The sequence below is a fragment of the Oculina patagonica genome, chromosome 6, assembly GCF_052425735.1.
Source record: "Oculina patagonica isolate OP01 chromosome 6, crgOcupat, whole genome shotgun sequence".
Classification (NCBI taxonomy): domain Eukaryota; kingdom Metazoa; phylum Cnidaria; class Anthozoa; order Scleractinia; family Oculinidae; genus Oculina; species Oculina patagonica.
The window spans coordinates 9936474-9957677 of record NC_135763.1 but is presented as its reverse complement, the minus strand read 5'-3'; the positions used below and the strand labels follow the sequence as shown (position 1 = coordinate 9957677).

Sequence of the window (21204 nt, the reverse complement as noted above, 5' to 3'; positions counted from 1 at the left end):
TGGCTTCAACGAAAACTGAGAACCTGAAATTCTAAAAAGAAAATAGAGACTTCCATAATACTAGTGCTAATAAAAGACGTGGAAAATTAGCGAAGGCGCGAGAAAAAAAGCGAAAAGGAAAATTTTTCACCAATTTAAAAAAAAATCCCAAAAATTTGATGTCGCGAAAAAATAAAGTTACAGCTGTACAAAAAGGATTTTGCTATTTATTTACGTTAATTATAAAACAAATTTGAAACAAATTCTCTTTTCTAAACGCTTTTCCAAAATCACGTGAAGTTATTGCGAACATTCTGTGTAACAGCTGTAACAAGGTAAGGCCGGTTTTGAGTGGTAATAAAAAAAATCTGTTCCATCCGATTCTGCAGCATGAATTTAAAAACAACAACAACAACCATTTTATTTTGCAAAAATAATAAGAAATGATTATAGCATAAAAGAAAAATAATAAAATAGGCAAAAAAACTACCCAGAATAGAAATAAACTAAACGTGCTGAGTAGTTACAAAAAAATTGAACTGCTTTGACTAGGTTGTATATGACTAAAAAAAGAAGGCGAAAGTAAAATAAGATCTAGAATTTCTGAAATGTTTTCTTGAATATGCGCGCCAAAAACTTCTTTCAAAACGACGCTTTGTTTGTTGTGCGTCACGTGACTGCACAGTGTTTGCTTCGGCAGCAGGGTTGCTACAGGTGATACGAACAATAACGAGAACATAAACAACCTTCCGATTTGTCGTCGTGACCCTCAGAGAATTAAGAAACTCATTGGTATCACGCCGAAACCATGGAGAATGATTTCGACGAAGACGACATTAATCCAAATAATCCTAACAGAGTGCGAATATCAATAACGAGGGCATCTTTCTCGGAGGACGAAGGCGATCTTGAGACACCAGAAAAATCTCGACCGCGCGCAGATTCTGACAGCAGTATTGACGAGGAAGAAATGGAGAAACTAATGCAGGAAGATGAACAGAATAAAAATGAACAGTTACACAATGGAGGAGAAAAATCGGAGGAACATAGCAACGATCCTTCGAGCGACGATGTCGTCAACGATTCGAGAACAGCCGAAGACGAAGAAGTTAGTAAAGCTTTCGAAAATGGCGTGACTATAAGCGGCGAGACCGATGCAGCAGGGAGCGAACGCAGTGAATCAGCAGGAAAAGTTAATGATGAAGCGAATGAATCCTCACAAAGTAATAACAAAAAAGACTCTACGGTATCGCCGCCATCGAAAAGTCCCGCGATGGAAATGATAGGAGATCGCGTTCTAATTGAACGTGACGGGAAATTCGAACTTGTGGATGTCAGTGAGATCAAGGCTGAATATTACGATATGTTGGGAATAACGCCTGAAAACAATGACGAAAACAACGCGAGCGAAGGAACAGGCAGTGAAACATCTGAAAAAAATGCCGAGGAAATTGAAGAGGAAAAGCCAGAGACTCGGCCAAGACCGAAAACTACATCGGTTCACGAATTGCATCGAAGAAATGAAAAGAAGAGAACTACAAGAGGTGTTGATAGAACTCGAAGCCAAAGCGCGAAAGCTGTTCGACAAAGAAGCGACGAATACGCTCATATTAAATCTGAATACGCAATGACTGAACAGCAACTCGAAATTAGAAGAAAATGTAAAGAAGCTAAACTGAGAAGGCAAAAGGAAGAGCAAGAAAGGGAAAGAGAGGAACAGCAAAGAAAAAGAGAGGATGCGGACAGAGCATTTCAAGTAAGTATTCTAACTAAGCTTATGTTTTAGGTAAAAGATTGTCGTGTGTATGATAATTAGCGTGTTCTAGAACGTTCGAACGAGATAATAAACGTCGCTTAATATCGGCTTCTCTGCACAAGAAAAATTCAGCTAGCTAGAGAGCCATGTAAACGTATCATGTAACATTCTATGTACACTAGTAATAGGATATTCACTTTTTTATTGACATATAAAGTTCATATTAATTTGTGGTTAATAATACACAAGCGTCCACTTTTGTTTTTATAAATTGAAATATTTTAAGTCAATGTTAGTTACTCTGGTATCTAATATATACAGTCTAATATCCCTAGCCTTAGGGCGCACCTGTCTGCAACAGCCAGGATTTTTCATCCTAACTAAGTACTTCAGTCGTATAAAAGCCTCTGCAGGGTTGGAAACTAAAATTTCAGAGCACTCGCCATCTGGGCAAGTTACCTTCAAGTTGCACTCGCCCAGATCAGTTTTCACTTGCCCAGTCTCCTTCACGATCAATCACCAAACAGGAGCCATTTGATTTTTGTCTGTTTACGAACCTGAACGCAGCTTTGTTGGCGATTTTAAAATGTTGGTAAGCTATTGACTTGTGGACAGTGTTGATTATTTTGAAGTGGAAATTAAAAGTTACTCTTATTTTAAATAATATATTGAAAATCATACTCCCCAAATCGGGCGAGTGATCTGTGATTTGAACTCGCGCGACAGTTTTCACACTCGCCTGTGCGAGTGGACGAGCGCTAATTTCCAAACCTGCTCTGTAAAACAGCCCTCTGTACAGCGAACAGTCGGTTCTCTCCCAAGAAGGTTGTTGTAGAGAGGTTCAACTGTATGACTAATGTTTAGTAAGGGGGTTTCTCGTGAAACAGATTGTGCGTTTTTATTGATTGTTTGTCATGACACATGAAAGCAAGAAAAATGTTTGATAATGTTAAAACTTGACAAGAATTTTTCACTTTTTCCGTGAAAACCAACCTGCTGTGCAAGGAAGATTCCTTTTGGACAAATTTGCACCATGGCAGAAATTTAAGTCTTTTTTGAAAAATTGCCATTGCAGGACAAAAAAACACTCAATCTGGAGTCTTCAGTGCACCATACTACCTCGTCTATGATGTCATTTTCCATGAAACATGATTAACCATTTGTAATAGTCATGAACTGTGCACATGACCTCCCCCCTTTCCTTACTGCCCCTCTTGAAACAGTTTTTAAACATTTATAAGAGCTTGATCACCATGTTGTGGACCTGCCATGCACTCTCCAACTATCCCCCTCCCCCCTCCAAAAAAAATTGCATTACACTGTCTAGATTTTGATATAACGATGTCAACATTCAAGATCTACCCAGTGGAGGTTGCAGTTTCTATTGTTCAGCTGAATATAATCAGAAACTCATAAGGGTTGAAACGTGTAATGCGCGTTCACAGCGTTTGAATATTCAGTTTTGCCAAGTACCATATTTGGAAACATGAAGAGTTTGTACGCGAATGCTTTGCACGCGTAATGACACACGTAACAACATTTTTCAGTTTTGCAGTGAGTTAATTGAATTCTGACCTAAACCCCATAAATTTCTTACAGAAGCTAAAGAAATTCACTAAGTGTATTCAAGTGATTGTTCTCCAGACTACTAAATGACGATAAAACAGGAGAATTTAACCAAATTCAACTTCATTCAACCAAGCTTGTTCAAAAACAAGATTACACCATCAAGCGCGAGCTAGCGCGCGTTGTGACTTTAATTCAAACATTGCAATTTTGATTGGTTAACTTTCGTCTCCTGATTTTCCAAATATGGTACTACCTGTAAATGGAAACAAATGTGCAAAGGCTTTGTACAATGCGAATCATAGGGAGTTAAACGTTTCAACCCTTATGGGTTTCTGATATAATGGTATTGGGCGATTCCAGAAAATATCCATACCATACCACGGACGGCTTCCATATTTTAGCCCCCCTTGCCTTCGGAAATTCCAAACCCCCCCCCCTTTTTCCCTTCCTCCCCCCCCCCCAATTCTGGTGCAGAACATTAAAATAAGAATATCGTGTGATGTACGTGTGTAAACTCGGAAGATAATACGATCGAGTGCACTGACATATCCGCCATCTTGAATTTGAGCCTTTAGGGTCACATTTGCTCCCAACTCCACGTGCTTCAAAATGGCGGCTTGAAGCGTAGCAAGAGAGTTTCCTACTCTACTGACTGGACTAAATATTTTGTGGATCCGCTTTGACAAGAAAACAAAGAGCAAATGAAGAATTTCATCAATGTTAAGGCCTCTGAAGCTTGATGTAGAACCCACATTTTATCAATTTTCTTTTGTAAATGAACGCAAACACATGCCTGATCGATCGATACTTGTCTTGTATCCTGCTTCCGCGACGCGGTCGTCAGTTCGTGCTTTATTTGCGACTTGGTAGTCCACAAAATAAGCCTTTTTAAGGAAAACACTCTTGTTGTCTCCTCTGGAAATCCAAGCTCTGGAACTCCCCCATGCCTTCGAAATTCCAATCGTAAGTATCCCCCATGCCTTCGGAATTCTAGTTCAAAGAACCCACCCTTGCCCTCGGATTTCCAAAAAGCCGTCCGTGGTATGGTACGGATATTTTCTGGAATCGTCCATTGAAAGATCATATTTTAAGTACCGTAGAATGTTTCAGCCCTTTTTACTGTAACCTAATACAACAGAACAAAATAAAAACAATAAAAAAAAAACATTCACTGGCTAAAATATTAAAAAAGAATGTCAGCTTTTGGCTGTCGCTCTACAGCCTTAGACAGATAAAAAACTGAATGTGTAGTTCCAGAAAATATCCATACGCCCCCCACAGAAGGGATTGGAAATTTCCTGGGGGGTGGCGGGTCTCAAAGACCAAAAATTTTAAAGAAATGTATGAAATTTAACTGGAATTTCCAGAGGGGTGGGGGGTTCTTTTAAAAAATCCCTTCCGTGGGGGAGATATGGATATTTTATGGAACTACACAATTCAAAATGAATAAAATATATACAAGAAAGGTGAGATGAAAAAATAATAATGAAAACAAAAGCGAAGTAAAAAATAATGTGCTATTAAAGAGGCTATTTTTTGAAAAGAATACAGTATAGGCTAGGAATGGGCTTAGAATAATATTATTGTCAGCATGCTAAGAAGCAGAGGTGTGCCAAGCCTCCAAAGTTTTTCTAATGCGAAAATAGCCTTTGTCAATGACACTAGAGTTCTCAAAGTCTATACGATGGTTGATTGAGCATGCATGTTTCTTAATTATGTTTGAGCCAACAAAACTAAAATTCTTGGCTTCAAAATTTATACTTGTCTTTTGCAGGCATGGTTATATGCTAAGGTAGAAATGGCACGTGAGGCCAGGTTGAACAGGCCAGACCCAAATATTGAAAAGCAGGCAAAAGAAGCAAAGGAAAGTGATGCACAGACTGCTTATAACGAGTGGCTGGATGTAAAAAGAAAACAAGACAAAGCTCTAAGACAGTTAGAGGAAAAAAGAAGGGAAGAGGAGGCATCACAATATGCAATCAGAGATCGACAACTCTGTGATGAAGCTTTCAAAAGGTGAGTTTATTATTAGTAAAACCTCTAATTGCCAACTGAGTAAGGGAATGTCTGCGTTAAAGCCTTGTGGCCCATTAGAAGGGGGACATTCGAGGTGCTGAGCCCCACATTACCACAAAAAAATTGGCAAATACCACAATACCACACAAAAATTTGGAAAATACTGCAATGCCATAGTAAGCCTACTGGTAGTGTTGTCACCAGGTCAAGAAGAAAGACAAAACAAGCAGCGGGACAGTGAAACCTGTGACACGGCTATTAACTGGTTGCTAAAACAGTCAAATTGTAGATTAACTGGAGCCACTTACAATCATTTACTATTACGTTACATGACAGAATAAAGCTGTTTAAGCTTGTTTCCTAAAAGACAAGAAACCCAAATATGGTGGGGAAAACGTAAAGGATAAATTTTTATACTAAATGTCAATGACCAAAAATGTAAAGACAATGCATCCCACCAGGGGGGGGACTCCTATATTAAAGGGGCGGGATGCTCATCGGAAATTTTGAAATGAATGCCTAAAGTAAAAGAAACCAATCTGGGCATGGCTGAGGCTTTTCTTGACACCTAAAAGATACCAAAATACTAAAAATAGAATTCATATTTATATATTTCTTCGTGTGCAACCCTAAACGAGACCTTGACAGCTACAATTATTGGCGTTTTTCCTGAAACACCCTAAGTGTGACCCAAAATCCGAAATTTACACCCCTGAGCGAGACGACCAGGATCCCTGCCCCTTTCATATGGAAGTCCCCCGGGGGGCATCCTGCAGTTTCGTAGAAATTATACCGCAATACTGCAATTGAAGGTTAAAGTTACCATCATGAATAGAAAAACTGGTCAATACTGCAGAGCCCAGAATACTGGTGTTTATTTTTAGTTTCTGTAGCATGAACCGATGACTGGGAGTATAATTATTAGTAAGCTTATGTAGACTGGGATTGAATATGTCTTACAACAGGTGGCTGAGGAAAAAGAAACATGAACGAGAGTTAAAGAATGCAGCAAAAAAGAAAAAGAAACAGAAACCTAAACTGAAGAGAAAAGAACAGCCGCCACACAACTCGCATAAGATTAGGTGAGTGCACAGTCAGGGTAGCAAAGAGAAGTGGCAATGTCAAGCTGAAGTTAAGTTTCCCTAGTGATTAATAATTACACATTTCCTTTCATGTTAATGTTGAGAATTTGGTGAACCCTCAAGTAGGGGTGTTGAATGGTAAATGCGAGACTTTGCGAGACGGCGAGACTGATATCTTTTCTGCGAGCCCGAGACCTTTTTAGCCTTGCAAAAGAAATCGAGACTCCAAGAAGGTGTCAAAGAAAAATTTGAGACGACAAGACCCCTGAAATTTGGCTAAAATTTGCGAGACACACATTTTTTGAAGGACCATTCACCACCCCTTCAAGTTGACATTTATTTTTGTTTATCCTGGCAATGATTGCCTGCTCGACCATGTTTTCTTTTGAAAGATCAGTTTTATTATAATTTTATTACATTTGCTGAATCTGACCTCCACACAGATCCTGAGTCGAATGGGGGCGGGGGGGGGGGGAGGGGTTGTTCTAGACCATCTATGGCAGTGTTGTTTATTTCTTCACATGCAACCCCATCCTCGGAGACCCAGGGGCAGTTTAAAGTGGGGGCAAGGGAAAGGAGAAACAAGGGGAAAAAATTGGGGAAGAAAAGTTGGAGCAATAGAAAGGTGCCCCTGGGGAAAGAGTCTTACCAGACCAGTTCCAAACAGTTATCTGTATGCTGCCTCCTGATCAGGCAGAAAAAGCCCTTTGTTTTCCCTTTGTAGTATTCTGCCCAATCAGCATGCAGTAACTTAAGGATCACTTCGTGTGTTGCATTGTTGTAATGGCCATACTGTCATAAATAAGACAAAGGACTTTATTGAAAGTCTAGGGTAAACAACGGTTTAAGTCTGGACAAATTTATTAATTACAGTATTGCTGACGTTGTGCCACTTTTTTACTTTTGTTTTCTTACAGATACTATGAATATTATGGCTACAGAAACAATGTGACACTGTGACAAAAGGTCTCTTACAGTGGATAGGATGAATTCAAGCAAATTATGTTTCATTGCTTAGCCCTTTCAGTGTCAAGAGTCTAGATGGAAGGGATGATTTTAAGTCTGAAACATGAAGTACTTTGTTCAGAGTGATCGGTTGTTAGGCAAACTGAAGGAAGAAAACTCAAGCGTATTTGTAAACAATCACTGGGAATAATAGATATTTGGGTATTTAAAAGTTTTTCAAAGAAATGGCAGCAGGTCCATGATTTTATGAAGTAGGCGGGGGGGGGGAGGGGATGGGGGCTAGGCTTGATTTCTGCCGCCTTCTCGAGTCTGGTCTTTGTTTCTCCCCGAGAGAGAGAGTGCTTTCATTCGGAGGGTGTAATTTGCAGGTTGCAGGTTAGGACAGGTCAGGATTTCACTTAAATGTGGAAGGAGTTGGATAGTTTTTGTTTGTTTTGTTGTTTCACACTTACGCGATGGCGCAAAAAAAAACAGAAGTTGAAATTTCCGGAAGTGTATTGATTGACGTTTATGATCAACTCTGCACGTGGTCCTTCGGCAGCGTCGATTTGTGAAGATGGACTTCATCGAACAGTATTAAAGTGAGCCGACCTTTTATGTTATTTTATGTTTTCTTGCAACCTGCAAATTACACTCCCATGCTTTCATTTTCATTTTCCCAAAAAACGGCTTGAAATTGAGCCTAGGGAAGAGGGTTGTGAGGGTGGCAGATACAAATATAACTATTAATGCCATAGGCAAAATTCCCTGGGGGATCAAGGGGAATACTGCATCCAGAACAAGCAGGATACACACTTTATTCCAAAATGGCGGAAAATACATTAATCTTTTCCCTATATGTTAATTAGCCCTTATTGCCTCGTTTTAAACCAATGATTCTTTTGAATTCTGCAAATACAAATATTGAGACAACGAGGGCCAATTAACATGAAGACAAAAGAATAATGTATTGTCCGCCATTTTGGAATAAGGTGTATGGGGTGCAAGCTCCTCAATTTTCCCCAGTCAAGAGAAAGAATAACAATTTAAAGAGTGAAAATATTGAATGTAGAATAAGTAAGCCATAAGTAAGCCATTGTTGTTCGTTGTTTGTTAGTGTCTCACACTAATGGCATCCAAATACCATTTCTCTTTTGCTTCATACTAATGAATATGTGCATGTGGTCTTGGAAGGTACATACAAAGCTTTGGACAGATTTTTCTCTAAAACTTAAATCCAAAAATTACAGTTCTGTACTGTTCATTGTTAAACATGTATATAGGTGAAAACTATAGGATTTATTTTGGATAAAAAATATTAAAACGTAAACGTAACAGCGGGATGTGGACTGGTTGTGTGTAATCAGGTAGAATTCTCAGATACAAAAAATCTAGGTAGACCTATTTTATAACTTAATTTATATAATATGTATCGTTGGTTAACAAAATGTAATTGTTCTAGTGTAAGAAAAACAGTGAATGTAACTGGTTTAGAGGGCAAGTGCTTAGTTTAATTTACATGTACTATTCATTCATGAACCCAATAAGCAAGTGATGTAGTTTGTAGTCTGGTAGACTTGACCATTCCCCTAACGCCTAGTTTCAATTCTAGGACATCCGGGCTTCACAGTTTGTGGCGGCTGAGTTTGTTCCCGGAGTTTGCTGTTGGTAAATTCGTGCCTTGAGCCAAGGGTATTATCTTTTGCTTCAGTATCCAGGTTTTCTCCGTTCAAATGCGTTGATTTTTAGAAAACAGTATTCTGAAAAAAAAGGAAGTTTCCAGTTCACATTGTTTTTTTCTTTAAATGTATATTAGCAGGAGCTTATATTCCGAAGCGTCCGTCGTCCATACTACTGCGTCTGTGAACGGCGTTTTCACTGGTCAAGTATGGAAGTTGGACGCTCCGGATAATGGGTAGGTGCGTGACTGATTGTGACTGATTATGACTGATTGTACCTTGATCATGGTTTTACTAGAACTGTCATGTAATGATCGAAGGAAGGACTTGATTTTATTAATATTAACCACTTACTTGTTGAGGCGAAAAACCAAAAGCAATCGCCAATCCCGCGAATAGCATCAGCTTCGATCCGATTGGTTTCTCGGCCGACGTTGAGATGATTCGCTAAAATATTTGCTATATATTTTAAGTCGAATTTTAAGCACGTAAACGTAGGCTGATTTCTATGATATTTGGCAATCGAAATAAGAAATGTCCAAATTTTATAAAGCTTTTAATTTTAGAGCAAACAAAATAATCATTCGCGAGAAATAAGCACTTTATGAAAAACCGATTTTTCGAAAAAATGCGATTATTTTCAAAACGCGAAGATAGATTTTTTTCTAATTATTGTCAATAAGTTCAAGTTATCCTAGGTTTCGTGTGAGCAAGTTTCAACTAAATCGGCTGGGTAGAAACTGCTCTACAGTTGACTGTTGAATTTTCGCATCAAAATATTGTTGTTGGGTATTTTCGCCAGCTATTGCAACAACGCTGAATTAATGCTAAGATCAGTTCTTTTATTTGAAAGCTCAATACCACCTAAAACACTGCTGAAAAAAATCTGAAACGATCGGAAACTCTGCAAAAGTTATAAACAAATGAAGCATAAGTTGTTTACGGCGCGAAATTGTAAATTAGAAAATTTTCAATCTTTTTCGAATCAGAAAAAATCCACCGATTTTTTTTTCTTTTATTTTTTAGTATGCAAAAATCCAACATATAAGCAAACGCTCTTATCTAGTTTCGAGCTTGAAGTCTCGATGAAACTCGTCAAATTTGGCTCGACAAAATAGCCACCTCTCGTCTTTCAGTTTAAAGCGCTTTGGAAACCCCTCACCTTACAGTAAATTATTCAAACCTGCCGCATTCCCAAGAGTATTTTGCTCTCAAAGACATTCATTGCACAAAGAAATGCACAAATGCAAGCAAAGCTGGATTAATTTCCAATCAAATGTCTGAATTGTAGAAAAGGATGAACAGCAAAGAAAAATCGATAAACATCGTCGAAACTTCGGGGGCAACCTCGTGTCAGCTATTTCTAGCTGTAGTTATGGAGTTCAGCTGCATGCACATTGCAAGTGGAGTACGGACGGCTAATCACGTGACAACCCAATAGGGCTCCGCTCGCGCGCCTTGATGATGCTTACATAGCGCACATATTAAGCAAAGGCTTGAGTTGATTCTTTGTCTTTTTCTTTTCAGACCAAAATGATCGACGGCTCTGAATATGAGATTGGTCTTGATAAGGGCATATGGCCTCTTTTACTAGCGTAAAAATAAACTGCCGTTCGTTAACTCTTGAGTCTACACCCGTCAGAAAAATACCCGACAGTTACTTGCTACGGACAGCTGTGTTGATATTACTTCTACCGAAAAATATCAGACAAAAGATCTTGGACACTGATAGAAAAATCGCCTTGAAATCTGTCAAATCTAGTTTTTGAAAAGAGTTTAAAAAAAGACAAAGACCTGATTTATCAAGAGTTAAGTCTGTCCCCGCTTCCGGCTAGTAATATCGTGAATATCTTGGTCAGATACAGGATGGATACAAGATGAAAAAAAATACAGTTATCTGTTTTTAAAAGCAACGTAGCTCTCCGGCGAATAGAAAGGGCAACGACACTTTGTGCCCACGTAATAGCTGTGAGGAAAGTTTAGTTTCTCTGGAAATAGCATGATTCATAAATGTAGAAAGGCTCTTTACTTGTTTTGCTCATAAAGGAAAAAAAGTGAAAAAGAATCACCAATTTGTTACCCGTGCAGCATATATATAGCGCGTTATTATTGGCGGGACTTTTTTAGATCCAATCCTTCAAAGAAACTACGGAAATAGGGATTTAAATCGAGCAACATTATAATCTAAAATGAGACAAGTCAGCACAAAGTCTAGAGACTCATAAAGGCTAAGATAAATTGCTATAAAGTTTGCCAAAAACAGCTGATTTTAGCTATAGACAGCTGACTTGTAAAAAGATGGCACTATTGTTATTCTTTATTGACAATCGCCGAAATTGAAAAACATCAAATGTATTTTTAGTATGCGATATTACTTTTAAGCGTTAGAAATAATTCCACGTTTTTAGGCTAGAATGTATTTTTTATTTTAAAGGCTTATCCAAGCTTTTACAGTATAAATATAGGATTAGAAGGTGTTACACAGCAATAAAGTTAAATTAAAATCACCACGGCAACGAATCCCTCCTTTGTTCTTGGGATTGGCGGAGAGCTAAAAATAGATTTCGAGTGTTAATTTATGCTTGTTTTCAGTCCAAGAAAATTAATTATGAAAAAAACGTGGCTTCGCCAGCGCTGCCAAAATGAATAAATAAACCCCTGCTTTGTATTATTCGTTTCACTAGAAGCCACAAAATTCTAATTGGTCCCTTATCGGAAAGCAAAAATCTTTATCTTGGCCACTTGTAAGACTTGGGAGGCTTTGCGGTTAAGCAATCAATTGGGGCGAAAGTTTCGAATTTACTTTAGAGGCGGAGCTGTGCTATTTTTACCTGACCTTTTCAAGAAAAGCAAACAATATACTGAAAGTCGCGTCTAGCCTATTTGAATATCTAAATTTAGCTTAACAACAAAAGCAACAGGGTACAAAGCCAGTTGTCCCCTAACATTCAAAGGAGTTTATCTGCAGTGTTTCAAGCTATAAACACGAGTGCCCTCAAAGGAGAACTGCGGAAACGGAGTTCAAGAAAATAACTTTAACTTTACAAACCGAGGAAAAATATCCATCGCTACACAAGACTTCACGACACATCTAAAAGGATTATTTTATATCTGCCCGAACGGGGATCTCAATAACATTAGATCTTTACAAGGAAATGGTTTGCAGTCATTCGAAAATGAACGAATCTTCGCTCAGTCAGTGTGGTCGCCCAAGGAGTAACTCGGAGCCAGTTCAAAGGCAAAGAAGAAGCTCGATCGTTTTAACTCCTGCCGTTTTGAATGAATATGCACGAGGTGGCGAAGACGCAGCGATGTTCAAAAGACAATATGAACAGGCTTATTATAACGTGTACGGCTCACATATTCCGCAGAACAACACTGCGGCTACAGACATGACTTTACCAGGGAGCGATCAAACGGTTTATTCAAGATATAGCTCCGATCCACGTCTCAACGCAATGGGTTTCTTCGACTTTCCGAGGCGCTCGTTCTCGCGTTGTTCTTGAATGTGTTTTGATAATGTACGCGGCAGCTGCGGTGAGCACAACTCAGAAAATTCACAAAGGATAAAATGGAAAATCATCGCCAGATGGAAGCTTTCAGTGGAGCCAGGAACACTTTTGAGGAAACTGTTAAGAGAGGGAAACTTTTCGTTTTGTTTTAAATTTCAGTTTGAAATTTTTTAGACAATAAACTCAGTGACAGAGGATGAGTCAAAAGACGCTCGGCCATGTACAGGTTTTGGAAGTTATCACCAAATGGAAACATCGGTTTTCTTGTGTGCTAAACTTTATTTTCCAGATTTTTTGAGCGTGGGAAATTACTGCTTTTGAAAATACTATAGTTGTTTATCTTTTAACTGAAAGAAAACGTTTTAGTTCTTATTTGATAGTTCTAAGTTGGCGTTCATCATGTTAATTTTGATGTGTTATCGCCTGTGGGAACTTTCCCGCTTGAAATAGCACTGTCTGCAAAGCTTTTTCTAGATGACGAAATACTTAGGTCGAAGTTATCAGCTTGCTTCACTCACCAAATAAATACTGCAAAGTAAATAAACATTTTCAAAAACGGCTGGAATTTTCTGGAATAAAGGGATAAAGACATCCGAGTAAAATTGTTAGTTTTATTGAATTATTCTCCGTGAAAAAGAAACTTTTCATAAGCGTGAGTTCCTTTGTTTTTTCAATAGCTTATTTCCTCCTAAAATAACACGAGGCAAACGCATTTATACAAATCTGCCGTGTTCAACTTTCACTTTTCAAACATTGCCCAAGGAACGATAACTTTCCATAGCAACGGCTCCATTCATCTTTAATTTTAGCATTTCGGAAACTGAAAAGGGTGCGAAGTAAGCGATACATGCAGGCGACAAACCATAAAAAAACCCGCGGCGTTTAATCCCTTTACTGACGAAAGAACTGATTTTTTTTCTTATTTTGAAATGTTATTTTTTTCTGGCGCGGTATCTATAGTGAGATAAGAGGCAAAGTTCAGCGGCTTTAATCGCTTCCTAACCCTTAGGGCTTCGGCCGGTTGGTTGGAAAAATTCCAATTTGGGAAAAAGAAAATATCAAGCTCTTTGAATAACAACCACGAGTAGTCACAAGGGTTGTGACAACATTTGTTGCTATAAATTACTATAGGTCCTAAAATGTTGGTTACCGAACTATTTTTACGCCATAAACGGAGAAGTTCGTAGCTGGCGAGCTTTTTAGTACTTCGCGATTATAAGATAAGACGGCGCTTTTCGTTAATGCTGGTCGGCAGGAAAACACATTTTCCTAATGTGGGTTTTATAGAACTGATACGTGATTTAGAACAAGGAAATTGCCAAAAATGTACGGGTTTGCTTGTACTTGGGTGATAACATCTCAGAAGATGTATGGCTAATAATTGTATTCTACATAAGAGCTAAAAATACCGCTTTTTATTTCACTACACGTGGTGCATTAATTATCTTAATTGGGAATTTTCCCGAAAATATTGTCACCCCTATTCAGGGAATCAAATAATGCCTGGATATAACCAGGCATTATGGCACGATCCTCACAACAGGTCTACAATAGAGTTTATGCCATGTTGTGGCAATGGCAAATTAAATTGTCAAAAACAACAAAGGTATCACCGTAAAGTTTCGAAAGCGAGACCCTTGAAAACTGAGTATCGAACCTCCCAAAATAACGGTAAATTTTCACGGTTGTTCAGCTCAGTAAATAATCAGCCGAAAAAGTAACGTCTCACTAAAATCGAAACTAGGACACCAAAAGTGAGAACCTCGACGTTATTCAGGGACTTGCTGTATTATATGCATGGCAATAAAATAGTGACAAAAAAGTGTGACGGAATATGAAAATCTAATAATGGGAACTCAAGAAAAATTCAACTACCTCCGTAAACAGAGTAACAGCGCAACTTGCGAAGAATGATTCCTTCGTAATTTTTATTTAAAACATAAACAAACCTAATTAATATATTTTAAGTAAAAATGACCTGTTAAAAATACGTGCGTTTCCACATTTTCATGATTTTATTTAGTTAGATCTGCCCTGATACGGTACACGTTTTAGCAAGAAGCGAGTTCTCTAAGTAGGGAAAGGGAAAAGGCTGCTAAATCCCAAAGCAACGAATGCTGTTTTTTCGGAAATTTACAGCATCAGTCTTAAATATATAAAGAGCCATACAATTTTAATCAATGTTCTGATGCGTAAGAACAAAAGCCTCAAGAGAAGGGTTTATATTTAGCGCAAGACTCGACACGCAACTTTTGTACTGAATCAGTAGACCGTTGATTGATTTACAACGCTTGTTGTCATTGTTAAAGTGATCTTTCTAGGCCCTCTCTTTAATTTCCGCTTCAGGAAATTTTGACATCGCATAATCAAAGCCGTGAATAAAAAAGCCATAATTTTAATTTTAATTCGTGTTGCCGTGAATGTTTAATTAGGATGCTTTACATGGCTGGGTGGTCCGTCAAAACATGATTGTGCAAATTGTCAGATTGATGAGTTTCGTTCTACTCACGTTTTCAAACCAAAATTTCAGCACGTTCTGCTCTGTGACTAACTACGAACTGTTAGCTGTTCTAAACGAGTAAGCTGAAAGACCATTCCACAAGGAATGTAAATATTTAATATCACTTCCAACTCTGCCATTGTTATTCCGATATATATATATATAACCTTTACTCGCTGAGGTGGTCGCACAAAGTCCGAACTTGTGTTTACTTGTTTAATATTTTGACGGTCTGTAGAGACTTGTGGCCGGCCAAAAGGTGCAAAATACCTTCACATAATTAATTCAAGCCAAAAATAGATGCGTGTTTTGAGTCCCTAACTGAAGCAATATTTCAGCTTGGAGTCCAATTTTTTACAACTGCGAAAACCGCGCCCCAGTGCTGCGCGATTGTAGAGAACATGTTCAGTAATGCTTTCACTTTATAGGCAATGAAATATCGCTACGTAAGCTTACACAGTTTATTTAGCCAGGCAAATTTCACTTTCGTCTAATTATAATCGAAAAACAAAACAATCAAAGTGCCCTATGGGCTGTCTCGTGTTACAGATTAGTATAGATGTTTAGTAAATAAAATAAAACTGCTTTTGTTTTATAGTAGCTAAATTTGTTATATATATTTTATTGTTTCAGGTTGGCGATATGAAGCAATGTATTAGAAGATATCAGTAAAGATAGTACATGGGATATGTAAAGTTTAATTAACAGTGTTTAAATTTTCAAGCAGCTTAATTTTTTTCTCAGAAAGAACAATTAAAACTTTTAATCGTTTTCATTTTTAAACAAGGAATTATTGATTTCAAGAATTATATTTTTAATAAAAATGAAATAAAATGCTTAAAGTTTGAATTATGGAATGTTTAGAAAAACGTGTTGTTCCTCCTAACTGAGTGAAACTTGCGTACCATCTACAGCGTGGTCGGCATGTAGGACGCCTCACGCTGTCAGAGACGCTGGTTCAAGTCTTACTTGCAACATGGCAAAGAAGAAAGTCACAAAGTTACAAATAAAACTCTGTGAAAAACTCTACGAGGACAGCGTCAAAGATCACATAGATTTCCAAACACAGCTAGTACTGGGTAGCGTGTTCCAGGCGTTCGGTTATCAAGGGAGCAGCGTTAAAAATAGTATTAGGGACTGGTCAAAAAGTACCAGGGGGGTGGGCTTGAGGAATTTGAAAAGTGATTACTTGAAAATTTATTACCCACCCGTTCCTTCTTGCTCAAAACTGATACAACTTCGTTCCCAGGGTTTTCCCTTATAGAGGGCTGTGAACAGTCTAAATTACAGCATTTTATTATAAATTTTGTACGTGCGACTTGGTATCACTACCTGATATAATAGTATTTCTCTATAAACCAGGACAAACAAATATTTCACGAAATTTCATTTATTTTGATAAATTCCGGTTTCCATTGAAACTGGCATTTTTTGGGCTTTGCACAATATCTGAAAAAACTTCTATTGGTTACTACTTTCAGTGTACCAACTTTCATGCCTGTATCAAAAAGTGCACAATTCAACTAAAATTTCGAGCTAAGCCGCCGGACTAAAACTCACCGAAGCATGTCAGCTCTTTGAAATTAACATTTAATTAACGTCGCAAAAAAGAAAGGTATAAAATGTTAGATTTGCAAGAAGAGTGTATAACTCTCGATTTGTCACACAACGTTGCGTTATTTATGGACAACGACTGCATAAGTTCCTCCCGGGAGGGCGAAGGGGGCATCAGTATTCGGCCTATGCAACTTCGTTTGTATAGCTGAGGGAGCTCTTGCTCTTCCCTAGTCGTCTTCGTACCGCGCGAGGTGAAAAGCGTGAAGTGCGGGTCGGGAGCGCTTTTCACTTCGCACCGTGCGCTGTATGAACACGACTGGTGACAGGTCGGTGGGGGTATTATAAACTACATAAAAAACCGTTTGAGATGAGCTTACAAGAAAAGACTGAGATATGCTTACTAAGGTGATGGATTGTTTGGTTGCATAACTGTATCAAAGGTTAACACTCGTGAAAATGGTCGCTATCACTTGCAAGGCGTGGTTTGTGAAAGGTGTCAAATAAAGACTGGAAGCTAGGTTCTGCTCTGCATAATAATTTTTCGCGGGTGAAGTTGCATTCTGTGAACTGACGACGTATCATTCTGCCTCCCAATCCAATCACATTTCTGTCTTTGAGTAACTAAAGCATAGAACGTCAACAAAAAGGCAGGCATTATTAAGTCGTTATCGGTGCTATACTGGTAATATTATAATATAGCATTTATTTGTTTATTATTCAATTAACAACCAGCATTCACGTGACGAGAATTTCTTCTTATTCCTAAACTTGACGTGTCCGTTCAGTAAATGGCTTATACCTAAAACGTACAAGTATTAATTTCATGTTCTGTAAAACTTTAACCAGGTGATAAAAGAAAAATTGGCACTTCGATACAGTAAAGGAAAAAGTCGGATTCCTTCATGCAATAACTTTCTTGTCTTTCCGCGCTGGGCTTGTAAAGGAAGAGTTCTCTTCAACATCCTTTCATTTGTCTTTTTTTTCCTCTGTTTTCTTTGCGTCCTTTTCACTGACGTCCTGTTTCACGTCTTTTTCTTGTTTCACGCTTCTTTCACTTTCGTTATCAGCGCTATTTGTTTCTTCCATATCAACATCTTCTTCACTTTCCTCTTCCTAATTAAGAGCAAATGAAAACAATATTGTCTCATAATAAACCAATTGTAGTTTTGACACGAGTTTGACCAATCTGAGTGAAAACTTCCCCTTTGGATTGTTCCATTCTCCAAAGTGGGGACACTAAGTAAATTCTACCCCACACTGCAGAGGACACCAAACACATTCTACGCCACACTGCAGAGCACTCTAAGCACATTCTACCCCTCACTGCAGAGGACACTAAGCACATTCTACCCCACACTGCAGAGGACACTAAGCACATTCTACCCCACACTGCAGAAGACACTAAGCACATTCTACCCCACACTGCAGAGGAAACTAAGCACATTCTACTCCACACTGCAGAGGACACTAAGCACATTCTACCCCACACTGCAGAGGACACTAAGCACATTCTACCCCACACTGCAGAGGACACTAAGCACATTCTACCCCACACTGCAGAGGACACTAAGCACATTCTACCTCACACTGCAGAGGACACTAATCACATTCTACCCCACACTGCAGAGGACACTAAGCACATTCTACACCACAGTGCAGATGACACTAAGCACATTCTACCCCACACTGCAGAGGACACTAAGCACATTCTACCCCACACTGCAGAGGACACTAATCACATTCTACCCCACACTGCAGAGGACAGTAATCACATTCTACCCCACACTACAGAGAACAGCAAGGCAGAGGACACTAAGTAAAAGGTTTAGGGTACATCTCTAACAAGGCTTACCGACTTGTCACACTTCTTGCAGACCCACTGATATCATCGTGTCTTTGGGTTGTCCTACATAACCAAGTAAAGTTAGACTTTGATAGAAAAGGTAACTGTATATATCTGTGATGCTTACCTACTTGTACGGGTAATGACAATATGAACAATAAGCACGCCTAGTAAACATGTAACCCTATCCTTTCCACACCTTCAAACTGAAACAATTCTCAGTGAAAATAAGGTACAACTATGCGTAAAAACCAGTCAGTAAAATTTAATAACCTTGATTAGATTATTAATTCTCAATACCCTTTTTAAAAGTTGCACAGACATTTAGTTCACATGACAAATCGTTGACACAGCTACCTAATTAGTAAGACATATAAGTGAAATTAACAAAGCAAATTAGTTTCCGGTTAGATAACGCATGGATTAATAATATTCTTCTCTTGACAAATTGTTTGACATATCTGTAAATTGCCGCGACCTTTTATTAAACAGCTTTTTACAAAGGCTTTCATCTTGTAATAAATAAGAATAAAATGATCATTTACAGAACGCAGCTCTAGAAAAATAAATCACTGAATAAATACTCCACTGAAAGCAGTTCTTTCTTCGCCGCGAATTCAACACATTTTCCCATCAAGTTGCCGAAATAGTGCAAACAGACACTCTAGTCAAAACCTAGAAAACAAAAACAAAACAAGAATCATTCCATTAAAACAACAACTACTGAAAACTAACACATAACATCACGTACTCATATCACTCGCCTATCTTAAATATCTAAACGTCTATCAAATTACTTCTTACTTCTCTAAACTAAGTAACAACTGAAAACATTCATTAACATACGAACCGCTCTAAATATATCTGTGATGCTTACCTACTTGTACGCCTACTAAACATGTAACCCTATTCTTTCCACACCTTCAAACTAATCTGACCCGTTTGTGACCCGTCGCACATCCGTGCAAGATACTTGAGGAATTCATTAATAAGAATCAACTGATCGTTCACATTTTACGACACACAAGGAGAAATTACTTTATTCTACCACTGCAAACCCGATTTACCTTGCTACCTTGTCACTTCTTTACCTTACTGAGGTCTTAGATGCATACTCCTGTTTTCAAAGTTGTTAAGATGCCATATTTTTGACACAGATTTTTATTTTTATTGAAATGTAAAAAATGGAGAACAGATGATTTTGTGATTAGTAAGACATAAGTACAATCATGAACAATTTACAAAGCAAATTAATTTCCGGTTTTTTCAGATAACGTTAACCGCGGTAATTGTGTGCCAATCTTTTATTTGATTGCGTGATAACTTGACTCAATTTTAGCTTAATAATATTCTCCTCTTGACACATTGTTTGACAGATCTGTAAATTGGTGCGACCATTTATTAGACATCTTTTTACAACGCCGGCTATAATCTTGCAACAAATAAGAATCAACTAATCGTTCACATTTAACCACACACAAGAGACAATGAGTTTATTCTCCGACTGCAAACCTGAGAGATTTACCTTGCTACTGTGTCACTTCTTTACCTTACGTGAGGTCTTAAAATAACCACAACTATGACAACCAAGTTCAAAACATTAGCATCTGTTTTTCAATTCACTTAGATAAAATCTTTTTATCATATTGTCGGCTTTTTGCCGGACTAACAAAGGGAGGGTACTTCATGTAATACATCACATTAGAGACGGGAATGTCCATTATTTTTTTAAGAAGAGGAGAGAGAACAGATAGAACAATTTCCAGCACAGAAAAATAAAGCTGAAAAAAATCGTGCAAGGAGAACCATGAGGAAAAAAAAAAGAAGAAAATCTTAAATTTTGTTTTTGCATAACCCGAAAGCGAAAAAAATACTGCCCAGAAAAATTGCCCAAACTCCTGCCCCATATCGCCTAAAAGCAAAATACTACGTACCTTATATTCCGAGAATTTACAATATATGTGTAACAATTAAACTCGAAGAGAAACCACATATTATGCCAAGAGCGTTAGAATGAAGGTCTAAAAAGTTCACTTGGAATACAACCAAAGGTCTATTTCTTTCCTTGTTTCCTTGCTACCTTATCACTTCGTTACCTTACGTGAGGTCTTACACAAAGCACTATCCTGAGCGACCGAGTCAATGCAATATCTCGCGTTACGTCACGGTCACGTCGTTTACGACGTGACCGTGCGTAACACGAGACAAAAAGGGATTAGCAAGTGACGAGTGTTTATAGTCCAGCGGAGAGAGCGATTAAGAGTGTTATGATCAGTGCCATTTATATCTATTCCACGTTGGTGGCATATGGCAAGAGTCAAGCTGAAACGTGCAGGAATATTACTGTGAGTCACGAGACGAACAGTGGTCAGCGCATAAAATTTCCATCATATTGCTGCATTCCCCTTAAACGTAGATCAATTTAAAATTCTCTCGTTACTGCGCAAAGAAGGTTTTTAAGTGCCTGTGGCGGCTATTCACGTTTTGTTTGTGATAGTATATGGACAAGTAGAGAGTTCAGTTCTTTTTTCCCTGCATCATACAGTGTTGCTGATCTCTTTATGGAAATCGTGTATTTTTTTCAATTCGTTTTGAGTCGAATTACAGCATGATATTATTTTGCAGCTGTTTAGCTCTCAGTTGATTCGTAAGAGTGATCGACATCTGAATTCTCCTTCAAAAATCAGCAAATTGAAACTTAGACGGGTTACAAGATCAGATTGTCTTTCATGTACCATCCACCAAATGCCCAGGGCTGGCTTAAAG

At 38.2% G+C, this 21204-nt stretch overlaps 1 protein-coding gene and 1 long non-coding RNA gene across 4 annotated transcripts; one reads left to right on the top strand and one right to left on the bottom strand.

Annotated features, from left to right (window-relative positions):
* The first annotated feature begins 684 nt into the window (after positions 1 to 684).
* Positions 685 to 8913, top strand: LOC144658860 (uncharacterized). Its single transcript, XM_078519340.1, has 4 exons — positions 685 to 1735; positions 5079 to 5320; positions 6286 to 6402; positions 7320 to 8913. The coding sequence occupies exons 1-4, from the start codon at positions 788 to 790 to the stop codon at positions 7360 to 7362; spliced, it is 1350 nt and encodes a 449-aa protein (XP_078375466.1). The 5' UTR covers positions 685 to 787; the 3' UTR covers positions 7363 to 8913.
* Positions 8914 to 16442: 7529 nt separating this feature from the next.
* On the bottom strand, positions 16443 to 19345 carry LOC144657055 (uncharacterized). Of its 3 annotated transcripts, none has more exons than XR_013571441.1 (3): positions 19028 to 19345; positions 18448 to 18501; positions 16443 to 17708 (listed from the first exon to the last, which is right to left on the bottom strand). It is a non-coding gene; the product is annotated as an uncharacterized LOC144657055 (long non-coding RNA). The 3 variants fall into 3 exon arrangements; XR_013571440.1 differs by having other exon boundaries at positions 18739 to 19343; XR_013571439.1 differs by having other exon boundaries at positions 17354 to 17708; positions 19023 to 19345.
* Positions 19346 to 21204: the final 1859 nt, after the last annotated feature.

What these genes read in the sequence shown, in the direction of transcription:
- LOC144658860 (XM_078519340.1), top strand. Translation starts at nt 788, where the DNA reads ATGGAGAATGATTTCGACGAAGACGACATTAATCCAAATAATCCTAAC. An exon ending in ATGCGGACAGAGCATTTCAA is followed by an intron (nt 1,736 to 5,078) that starts GTAAGTATTCTA and finishes TGTCTTTTGCAG; the next exon opens with GCATGGTTATATGCTAAGGT. An exon ending in CACAACTCGCATAAGATTAG is followed by an intron (nt 6,403 to 7,319) that starts GTGAGTGCACAG and finishes GTTTTCTTACAG; the next exon opens with ATACTATGAATATTATGGCT.